The sequence below is a fragment of the Peromyscus maniculatus genome, chromosome 10 (assembly GCF_049852395.1).
Source record: "Peromyscus maniculatus bairdii isolate BWxNUB_F1_BW_parent chromosome 10, HU_Pman_BW_mat_3.1, whole genome shotgun sequence".
Lineage (NCBI taxonomy): Eukaryota > Metazoa > Chordata > Mammalia > Rodentia > Cricetidae > Peromyscus > Peromyscus maniculatus.
In genome coordinates this window covers 21,066,970-21,079,081 of record NC_134861.1, presented here as the reverse complement: position 1 = coordinate 21,079,081, position 12,112 = coordinate 21,066,970, and the positions used below count along the sequence as shown (strand labels likewise).

At 40.5% G+C, this 12,112-nt stretch overlaps 1 protein-coding gene across 4 annotated transcripts in view; it reads left to right on the top strand.

Moving 5' to 3' along the window:
* Meis1 (Meis homeobox 1) overlaps positions 1 to 12,112 on the top strand; it is a 142,498-nt gene that overhangs the window by 128,596 nt on the left and 1,790 nt on the right. The window contains exons 10-12 of one of the 4 annotated variants that reach the window (XM_006974829.4): positions 8,659 to 8,717; positions 9,845 to 9,934; positions 10,220 to 10,314. In XM_006974829.4, the coding sequence (XP_006974891.1) occupies positions 8,659 to 8,717; positions 9,845 to 9,934; positions 10,220 to 10,278 (208 nt within the window). In that variant the 3' untranslated portion in view covers positions 10,279 to 10,314. Of the gene's footprint in view, positions 1 to 8,658; positions 8,799 to 9,844; positions 9,935 to 10,219; positions 10,315 to 12,112 lie in introns of all 4 variants that reach the window. The other 3 variants (XM_076546030.1, XM_006974826.4, XM_042285585.2) reach the window with 3 other exon arrangements.

Here is a 12,112-nt window from a genome sequence, read left to right as displayed (position 1 = left end):
GAAGGTTCCAAGGCCAGAAAGTTACAGTCACTGAAGGTGTGGGAAGCTGGGACAAGCGAAGGGAGGGTGCTGGAGAGAGGCAAGCATTCAGAGGCACTCCAAGAGGAGACTAAGATTTAGTGTGTCCTGTGTGGATGAGGAAGTTAGGCTTCTAATGCAATGGGGTTTCAGTGTGATCATTTAAGGCAGTGTTCATTAGAAAAATACTGCATATCTAATCATTAAAATGGTTCTCTATCTCAGTTGCCTGAGTGGCTCCATGGTCATGTCTGTTGCTCACTGTCTATTCACTCTCAAAGGTGTCCTGCTTCGTGTGGTAAACTATCTGCTCCTCTTTATAAAGGAGACTGGCAAACAACAACAACAACAGAATTATCTTTAAATGTATATGTTTAGTTAGTTATGCGTTCGGGATGCTCAGTTATATACAATCTTTTTGTGAATGAGAAAATTAGTATTTAAATGAGGAAAAAAGGCTCAGCTACAAAATGAAAAATGACATCCCTTTTGGTAAAATTTTTATAGTTTCCAAAGCTTTTTCCTTCACAGAGAGCGTTTAACTACTTTTAGCGATCGCTTATGCATTGTGCAGATAACCATTTTAAATGAATGTGACTTAGGTAAACTACTTTTTCCCCTTATGTTTATGGTTACACAAACTCAAACCTTCACATCAATGGACACTTACATTTGTGATTGTACGTTTGTGTGCGTGTGTGCACGTGCACGCGCACGCATGCGCTTGTGTAGGAGCAGGTGTCTTTCTCTATCGCTTTCCACTCTATTTTTGAAACCCCGTCTCTCACTGAACCTGGAGCTGTCTGATTCACCTTTGATTGGCAGTGAGCTCCAGGGATCTGCCAGTCTCCTCCTTCCCAGCCATAGGATTACAGATGCAAACTACTGTACCTAACTTTTTTTTTTCAAACGTGCCTTTTGGGGATCACATCCAGGTGCCCATGCTTGTGTAGCAAGCATTGTATTGACTGAACCCCCTCTTTACCCCTTCCTTTAAGTTTTTCCCAAACGTTCGGTCTTCCTTCACTAAGCCTATCAAAATGCACTCACCGTGTATTCTACCAAATTTAGCCCTCAGGATTTAGTGTTCTAGAAGGCAGTGGGTAGAAAGCGAGGATAAGAGTTCAAGCCAGAAGAAAGGATTCAGGAAGCCCATGGCTTTTAGAACCCAAATGTTGTTACGACATTTGCTTGCGAGGGGGATTTCCTGTGGTGTGTACCCATGCAGTGATGAGTTATCTTAAAATTATTTCAGTCGTAAGTCCAAAACAGCACGTGGGTTTTGTTGTGACTCTGCACTGTCATTGTCAATTAAATGATGACCCCTCCACTGGGTGCTTTGAAGAAACCCTGCGTGTAATTAACTTCTTTGCTCCGGCTAGACAGCATCAGTTCTTCCTACACCCCCTGCCTCTGGTTTCTCATCCTCTGGTGGAATTCCTGTGATTTGAGCAATCTGACATTATGATTCTCGAGTGGGTATGGAGGAGAGCTCCCTCCCCCTTTCCCTGTCTCCTCAGCCATCCTCGCTCCCACCCCCAGACATGAGTGATGGCCTGCAGCCTGGGAGCTGCCGGATCCTGGAGGAGGTTAAGAAACCAGAAAAGATGCCAAAAATAGGATTTCATAAGGTTTGACTTGAGATTGAGTCAACTTTCTTGAGCATCTTAGCATGTTTTATAAAATTTTATTTCACAAAGAAATGATTTGTAGAAAGGATGAATCCTGAAGACTATCAGTATCGGATCATTAAGTCCAATAAGTAAATGTAAATCTGCAATAATGATTTTCAGTAGAAGATTTTCTTTCAGCTAAATTTTTTGCTTGAAAGAACAAAGAGTTACTTGGGAGATGGCTACAACTCTTTCCTGTAGTGTTTGTCTATAAAGCATGCCTTAAATTTATAAGGGAATGCTGACTATCTTAAAAGTAGATATGGTTTTCTTTGACTAACTCTCATAAGGTTGAAAGAATATTATGTAAAGAAAGCTCATGTTATAGAAAAATAACAAAATTCTGGAATTATACAATTATCTTCTAATGTCAGATTTTTTTCTATTTAAAGTTTTCATTAGATCTCTTAAAATTAAAAGAAGAAAAATCTTTAGAAAATTCCCCAAATAAATTCTATGTCAATTAAATATTATATGTACTTATTGTTGATTTTTAATAGAATAAAGAATACTATATACAAAAATTATCAGTAATTAAGTTGTATTTGGGAATACATGATATTTATTTTATTTAAATATATATGGAACTATTTATAAATATAACTAATACTAATCAATGCATTTTTACTAATTTACTTTTATAGTCAGTGTGATCATTTCTAGGTGTGTGTGTGTGTGTGTGTGTGTGTGTGTGTGTGTGTGTGTGTGTTTGTATGTGCATGTGCACGTGTATTCAGGCTCACATTCATGTGTGTATGAAAGTGTGTACAGGTCAGAGATCAACTTCAAGTCATCCACCATTAGGCCTTGTTGGCTGTCCTAAGCCCTTAACTGGCCAAGCCATCTGCCCCCATGAAGTAATTTCCTAGTTATGGATTACTTTATCTTCTCGGGCATTTGAGGGTGTTGGAAAATGACATTTCTCCATACTTAGAAAGGTGCAAGCTACAATAAACCCAGGTCTAGCCCATTCTATTTACTTATTCCTAGCTGGTCAGTAAGACTGTAGGACCAACAGAGAAGTGGGCCATTGTTTGGAAACAAAGCCACTTGGATTTTATATGGATTCCTAGCTTGCCTGTAGGATGCCCAGCGTAGCTGACGTGGGCTCTCTTTACTTATGTTGGTTGTAGTGAACACTAACCACTGAGGAAGAGAGCTGGTAATGGGAAGACAGCCATGTGAATGGCTGTTTCCCCCTTAGCTGTCATCACTATTCCAGTGACCTACAGAAGGGAAGTCAAGCCGTAGACAGTGTTGGCTTCAGAACTGGGCAATTCTACCTTGGGTTCAGCTCCTGCTAGGTGCCCACTAAGCTCTCCTCATCCTCCTGGTCTCTGAGAATTCAGTTTAGTAACAAAGTTTGGGACCATGGCAAAAAGCAGATGATAAACAAAGACTAAAGGGCCATTTCAGAATGCAGTTCCACCGGCTCCTGATTAGAAAACCATCCTGGATTCCAAACCCAAGAGAGAAAGGAGACAAGCAAGGTGGCAGAGTGGGAAAACACACACACACACACGCACACACACATACACCACACACATAAACACAGACATACACATACCACACTCATAAACACACACACATATACCACATTCATATACACAAACCACACAGACACACATACACAAACACATATATGTCACACTCATACGTACACACACACACACACACCACACTTACACATACACACATACTTCCTACACTTATACACACAAACCACTCAGACACACATGCATACACACCACACTTACACATACACACATACCCCACACTCAAACACAAATCACACAGAAACACACACACATATACCACACTTATAAACACACACATCCCCATACAAACCACACAGACACACCCCCACACACTCATACACACAAACCACATAGGTACACATAAACAAATGCATACACACCACACTCACACGTACACACACACTACACATATATGTACACCACACTTATACATACACACACATACCCCACACTCATACACACAAACCACACAGACACACGTGCATACACACAAACCACACACACACACAAAAACATATATACCACACATATACACCACACTTACACACACACACATAACACACACATAACACACACACACACACACACACACACACACACACACATTATGACATGCAACATCCAACAACTGAAGAGTGAGGTGAAGAAACAAAACCAGAACTTCCCTGTTAAAAACAAAATTCAGATGCAGCCTGCGATCTCCTTGTCTGGTCCATCTAAACTGCAAAAAGTAAAATTCAATTTATAGATGCTCTTAAGTCTCGGATGCTGGGAGATTTTCTTTCCTGTAGGCTCCCACTCTTCCTTAGAAGGTCTCTGAGTCCTAAACAAACAACCAGGTCAGAAAGAAACACATCTGTTTATTTGGACATGGAGGAAAGCTAGAAGGTCACCCTGCTATCTTGCTTTCCTTTGTAAAACTTAGCCTGAGAAAGAAGATAATTGGGTCTCCAGCAGAAATTCTGCTGTGTGGTGCAGACAGAAGAAGACCTTTCTTTCCTTGATTCAGCTGTTTACCACCTACAGAAAGGGAGTCTTGTTCTTAAAAGCAGTGTGTAACTAAGGTGTGTGTGTGTGTGTGTGTGTGTGTGTGTGTGTGTGTGTGTGTGTGTGTACAGTAATATACAATGGCAGATAAAACATTTCTAACCTTTAAAGCTTATTTAACTCAACAGTTTACTTTAAAAGCCTAAATTGTAGTACATATTCTATTATATTCTTATAGTCTATTAAGAAAAGGTATACAACTGCCCATCTCAGTGGCTCACACAGTCACATTCCTGACATCCATGTCCCAGTTATATTTGAATAGCAGTTGTTAAAAAAAAGACTGTTCTGTAGCAATTAGAAAATGTCTTTATAATATACATTCTAATTTATGTTTTATCCTTCTCTTTGTTACTTCTCTTCAGAAACACTATTTTCTTTAACTACATGATGTAATTTCAGTATATGTGTGTGTGTGTGTGTGTGTATTAACAATTTTTACTGATTTCTCCTAAAATAACACCGTGTTAAGAAGGAAAATAAGTCCATTTATGTTCACATCCCATCTAAAGGCATTTTGTTGGTTTCCTGGTTTAGAAATTTCTCGATGATTTTGCTTCTTTCACAATGAAAAGTAAAGCATTCCGTCACCGAAGCAGGGAGGATGAGACGGGTCAAAGGGCACTGGAGAAACAAACAGCCAGGCCAGTTTATTTAAACAGATAGTGGGACAAGGGAGCTGACCTCAGTTTGACTTACAGTGGGAGGAGCAAGAATGCCATTTTATTGCTTTGCCCAGAAGGAAAATGTTTTGTATCTGAATTCACCCCTAAGCCTTCTAAACACATGCTCTGCTGTATGCAGCTAATTCCAGTGAGAGAGGTTTTGGGGGGAAAGACCTGAGGTAGTCTGTGGTGGTGACAAAATACACCAAGGAGAATCAAGTTGGGAAATGATGCCACATATAAATAACATGTTGTTTTAGAAAATGAAATACTTTGCTGTTTAACTCGTTACTCTCAGGTAAAGATGTTCACCATGACCTCAAACCATGATACAGGTAGTTTATAGTAGTATGGAGATTACAATTTAGTGATGTTCCAAGAACTTACTGTCTTAAATATATTGATAATGTTTTATTATATTGAAATATTTTTAAATGAAACATTTAAAAAATGTTTCAGAAAGAGGAAGTTGGGCTGAAGGTGTAGGTCAGTTGGTAGAGTGCATGCCCAGCACACACCAGGCCCTGGGTTCAGTCTCATAAACCAGGCATATTAAAGAAAGACTGTGATCTCAGCATTCAGAAATTCAGGGTCATCTTTCTGAGCTAAATAGCAAGTCTGAGGCCAGCATGAGCTACGTGCAACCCTGTCTCAAAATAAGAAAGAAAGATAGTTCTATGTAGACCTGGTAATTTATCTGAACAATTCAACGTAGTTGAGTTTTCTTTGATTTCCTGTGTTTCCATCTGTTATTGTATTTAATGACAGGATTCCCAATGTCTATATAGACTATGAGTCTCTTAAACCTGAATAACAATAAAAAATCCAGTTATCACCTCCACAGAAAAAAGTGAATAATACTTAGTACCTGTGGGTGATGAGCTAGGAGAATGTGGTAATGAGTTTGTCCTTTATATGGGGACCAGGACAGGCCCTGAATAAATGTGACCTCCATAGAGATACAAATAATTTCAGCAAACTGAGTAGAGGGGCCTGCATGATGGTAGGCTCAGAATCTGAAAGATACTTTACCTCTTGTTGGGGGCAGGGACCTTTAAGAGCCATGACTGTTTAACCCAGAGAAAAGAGAAAGCCTAGAGGACATGATGGTTACGTTCAAGTGTTGGATGAAGTTATTTAAGTTGTCCCAGAGAGCTGTACCTTGAAAGGGTTTTAGATGGAGAACAGGACCTTCCAGCAGCTCATTTTGTTCAAAGACCCTCAGCAAAAATGGCTTGTGCCGTGTTGGATTCAGTCTAGTAGAGGCTAGGCATTGATTCAGTGGGATATCACCGAGGAGATCCACGCCAATGGCCCAGCTAGGTGACAAAGCACTTCCTAAACTTGATTCACGGTTGTTCTCTGGTGCCGTGGGATGAATGGTCATGAGTTGGTCACCTGAGCTGGTTCCTCCGCACTGGTCTTGGGGCGTCTGCATGTTTGAGTGGAGAGGAATCAAAGGGTGGAATATGGAAACCCCAGTCACTGGATCTCTTTTGAACAGCCTCATCTTCATCTATACACACAAGCTGGGCAGCCATAGGGATTCTCCAACTATGAGACGTTCATTGTCATGCTTGTGCCTCGGCTCAGAGTACGTGTTGCTGGCTCAGAAGCAGCTGCTTTTCAGATGTTTGGTTAGTGTGGAATATTCTAGCCTGTGGCACATCAACGGCTGTGCTGTACTTGTAGCATTAGGATTTGTTGATGACACAAAACTGTGTCATTAACGAACTCTTCGGTAGCACATGTCTTAAAATAAGTCATTCAGTTCCTCTGAGCCTTGTTAAAATTGTCCTTATCTGCTAAAAATTGCTTTCCTGGCCACACTTGATGGTGCACGCCTTTAATCCCAGCACTTGGGAGGCAGAGGCAGGCGGATCTCTGTGAGTTCGAGGCCAGCCTGGTCTACATAGTGAGTTCTAGGACAGCCAGAGTTACCTAGTGAGACCCTGTCTCAAAGAAACAAAACAAGACAAACCAAAACCAACTCAACCCAAAACAACAACAAAAATTTGCCCTCCCTACCCATCAAATGAATTTAAAAAATTTGAAACAGAGAGTTAACAGACTAAGTTTCTTCTCTGTCAGTGGAGATAATAAACAGTAGCATAAAGAGCTATGCTTTGCTCTCTTACCTATATTAGTTACTATGAAAATTACTTTTGGTATATGCAGAATATTAATATTAAATAATTTTCTAATTGGTCATGCAGTGCAGGCAGCTAATGAAAAGGCAGATTTTTTTTTCATTTTAATTGGTTATTTCACATGGTGTTTGTGCTACACCTGTGCTTATAATGAGAATGGAGAATTAATCTAACCTTCTGCTCACATGATTCCAATTTTCATGGCTTATATAAGATAATGATAACCTGACTGGCAACACAGTTTGTTGTAGATCTGTGTTTTAAATATTTTTATTAGCAGTTCGGGGACTTCCTATGTAAAAGCCGATACAATGCATGGCCTCTAAGAACCAGTTCCAATAGTGTGCCTTTTAGTCAGACTACACTTCTGTCCTTTACCTTAATTACTTCTCAGGAAGAACACAAGCAGATCCAGATTACTGAGAATCTTAAACACTATGAAGCATGTATTTTTATTTTAAAGACATGTCCCTGGCTGTTTAATGGTTTGGATTTTCAGAACTGCTTTCTTTGCTCAAATAGAGAGATGTACAAACTAAAATTTATATGAGACTGTGGACCTTTCAATTACTAATAGGGCATTATTGAACATTTCATCATAGTTTTGATGTCCTGCTCAGAGTGGAGTTGGGAACTAAAGGTTACTTCCTGTTTCAAAACTTAATACATACTCTTTATTTTCTGGATTGGTATAAAATTCTTACAACCCAGGACAAAGATCTTTAGAGTCACAGTCTTGTGGAGAAGGCTTTGGAGGTAGCTGCATGTTTTATATTTCAGTGATTTGACATCTGGAGGAGCTAGGAAAAAGACTTGTACCAAACAATGCTTAAAATAAACTTCGAGTGACTTCAACGTCTTAATAAGGTGTTTATAAATTTTCAGTAGTAGCTGAAGAAAGTGAAATTATAAATTCAGTGGCTGTGTAGATGTGACCTTGTCTTGACTCGGATTTTGCATAAAGAGAAAAAAACAAGTCACGCCAAGAAATCTCTCCAAGGAATGCCTTTCTCCAAAGTCCCCAGAAGCGAGAGTTAATAGTGATAAACTCCAGACATTCTTTCTACTGACGGTGCACTGCCAACCCAGTCCCTTATCTTAGCGGTGGACATCAAGATGAAACTAGGTTTGCAAAAGGTAGGGGAGGTTTGGATCAAACAAACTGTGAGAAAGAAGTCAGAGAGTGTAAGATTGAAATGTCAGTGATTGGAAGGTAGCAGATGTCCCCATAGCCTCTCTGTCTCCACCAACTCCCGCCCTGCCCACTGAAAAGAGTGGTGGCTAGCATTGTTTCCTGAAAACTCTGCTAATTCCCCCATGAAAAGATGAAATGGAAGTGTCCAACTGTGGTAAAACAGGCAAACATAAATCAACTCAGAAACCTAAGCCTTGTATTCAGAGGTCATGGGGTTACAGGTTTTGCAGCATTCGAAGCTGTCCAGGAGGGAGAAAGGAGGCAGGCTCAGCTTGCCAAAGCTCTTCCTACTGTGGCTCATCTCTTCCTCTTCCTCTACCTTTTGTTCATGCGTTTATGCAATAATGATCTGCTTTGCTTTCTTGGTTACAGGTTTATTAATGCGCGAAGAAGAATAGTGCAGCCCATGATAGACCAGTCCAACCGAGCAGGCAAGTCCCCTCTAGTGACTGTATTCAAGTCAGGCAAGCGAAAACCATCCTCAAGCCATTCACCAGGAGGGCTGCTACCTGGTAAATGAACTGGGAGTGAGTACTAGGAGTGCCTGGTAGTGAAAATTAAACCAGTTTTGTTTTGTAACAACACTAATCAAGTTAACATCGTTATAAAACATTTGAAGAAAGTAGGAAATAAAAAGCCAATGGAGAAAAGTAACTCTTAAATCATGTGCTCAGTTACAATCTTCTTTGTAAACATTCGATATATTAATGTTATTTTTTCCCTGAGTTTGCCTACCCAGCTTTCTGCTACTATGACCACTCCCTGGTGCATGGCTTGGTGTGGAATTGCTGTAAACTTTATTACCTGTCAAAAGGTCAAAGGGGTCAGGATCACTTGTGGGACTCAGTAAAGTTCAAAGACGTTCAGTGAGGTAGAGCTTTTGTGTGCTTTAATAACCCAAGGCTGCTTACTTCTGAAACAGCTTTTCATGGACAGTTAAAACACGGTATTCTGTTAGTGGCATAAATACACAGCTCTTAATTCTCATGACCTCGCTCGTTACTGTCTGTCCTCTGGTGTTCACAGTTTTCAAAAACAACAGCTTTTCTCTTTTTTGGTCATGAGCCCTAGGGTTTGTTTTGTGTTATAATATGGTAGCAAAGGCAGCAAGCAAGTTTACTAGGGGTGAAGCAAGTTTGGACTGTCCCTCTGAAATATCTCTCGGCTCTATTGAAAGCTCTGCTAGTATCATACTGAGTCAGTTCCCAGTTAGTCACATTCCAGTAAGCTGTTTTTTTTTTTCTTCTTTCAATGCCCATTATGGAACTACTAGACAAAATCCTGAGCATAAATTTTTTGTGTCTACCCTGCTTCTTGAACATAACACTTGAAACTCAAGTCCCTGAGGTGCATAGAACTGGTCTGAGAAAAATAATTAACTTTGGTTTAAAAATGATATCTGTTTAGTATGGTCTCTGTGTCTCCCCTCCCCTCCCCTCCCCTCCCCTCCCCTCCCCTCCCCTCCCCTCCCCTCCCCTCCCCTCCCCTCCCCTCCCCTTTCTTCTCCCCTTTCCCTGCCCCTCCTGTTATTAAGAAACTACGCTGTGTACTTTTGTAGTTAGCCAAGGAACACCGTATAACCCCGACGGACAGCCAATGGGAGGCTTTGTCATGGACGGTCAGCAGCACATGGGCATCAGAGCGCCAGGTGAGACTTCCTTTTGTGGTGGCTTTTCATGCCTAACTCCCCCAGTCCCGGTCAGTGCAGGTAAACCCACCCCGCCCTCTGCTTTCTCAAGCTGCCTGCCGTCCTCGCCTTGCTCTGCCATCTGTGCGTCTAAGATCCTGCAAAGGGGAAGCCAGGACCTTTGTGTGCTCAAGATCTCACCGCCTCTCAACCACCTAGAAGCTGTTTTGTTAAAGGGTCTTTTGGCACTATCTGTGGACTTTGCTCATTTTCTGGCCTCTTCTTGGATTTTTATCTCCCTTCTAGGACCTATGAGTGGAATGGGCATGAATATGGGCATGGAGGGGCAGTGGCACTACATGTAACCTTCATCTAGTTAACCAATCGAAAGCAAGGGGGAAGTAAGTACAAATGGGGTCTTTGTTTTCACTTTGTCCTAGGAATTTTTTTTTCCCTCTTGCATTTCCTCATGTTCTCCTTGCCCATAGCTTCATGCTTGTTCATTATTTCCATTAAATCCTCATTTCTTGCTTCTTTCATTTTCTTGTTGGTTTTGATCAAGGTTTTAAGCTTATAAATTCTGTGTATGATATACATTTATCCTGTGTGTTGCTATTGTACAGTACTGACCACATGACAGAACAAGAAACAGTCAGGAGGTGGGGGAGTGGGTTGTCATAGCAACAGACTGATTTGCAAAATGTAAGCAGTCTGCAGCAGTGCAAGGAGAGGAAAGAGCATGTCCCCAAAGTGCCATAAATCTGTCTAACCGCAGTTGATGCATGAGTTACATTTCTACACTAACCTGCAAGACACCAAAAAGCCAAACAGAGAACTTCTTTTACGTAAAATAAACACAGCTTTACTTAGGGTAAGTAAAGGCATATTTTCAGCTTCAGTCAACTAAACTTTGATTTTTTTTCTTAGTTTGTTCCTTTGTCTGTCCATCATAATGGGATTACGTGTGGCAATGGGAAAAGGGAGAATACAAAATAGAGGTGTGCGCAGCAGGCTTCGGGGCTTAGCCCAGGCTAATTGACTATATCCAAATTAAGTATGCCATCACTTGCGGTGTGACAAATGGATTTGACTTATTCAGTATACAAAAATAGAGATCATTAATGCAATCTTCAGTGGCAGGCCCAGTGAAGTGGGCCTAGGAAAACTGTCCCAGATTCTCACTCGGACATTTTCTCTCCTAAAAAGACAGCCCAGAAATTCGAGTTCAAACAACTAAGACTGTTTGGAACTCCAAAGCCCCGGTTCATTTCCTAAATCACCACTAACAGCATTGCTCTAGCTTTCTTTTTTGAAATTAAAAACTGCGATTTCAGAGTCTTGGATGTGCCCCTGATTATATTAACACACTATTTAAAATTCTTGCTGAGGCCAAGGGTAATGCATACTGGTCTTCTTCCCTGGGTGGGAGTCCAATATGAGTTTAACAATTCACTCTGAAAGCATTCCATTGAGCTTGGAAATCAACAGTCTTATTACCTCATCATGGAATTCTCCAGCTTAGTTAATTTAAATATTGTTTCTTAGTTTCTGGGTCAATTAAATTTAAATGATGTATTTTATGCTTCGTGACCAATTAAATTAATAGGTTATTACAAAAAATATTATCATCTTTTTTGATTAAAGAGCTGTGGGTACAGTATATTTTATAAGCAATTTTCATTAGTTCAAAAATGTTCCTTTAGGCTAGATTAAGCAGCCATTCATTGCTAGAGCCTGGAGACCTTATCCGAAGGTGTTCATCGTATTCACAGTGCGCTATTACTTAGAACTAAAGCCAATTGAACATACTTAGCAATGGCGTTATGCCTTTCACCCTTGATGATGATGGAGCTTATGGCTCTGAGAAACAATACACCCGTCAGTTTCCATCAACTAGAGCAATCCATGCAGAAGACAAGAGGCCCCGCAAAGCAAGAGGGGTATTGTTTTAGGTCCAATTTTTCTTATTGTTCTCAAAATCATTGTAAGGTAGACAGGGTTCTGTTCAGCTTTTCTTTTCCTCCAGCTTTAAGAGGCCATGTGGAAGGAATTTATTGATAACTGTTTTGATTTTTTTTCCCCAAAGGTACAGGATTTTGTTAAGTGGTCACCATTAGTGAGCTTGCCTAGTTCTTCTTCCTGTGACACACTGAGCGACCACAACAGCAGTGTGCACATTCTTGATAGAGCTTATTTCAG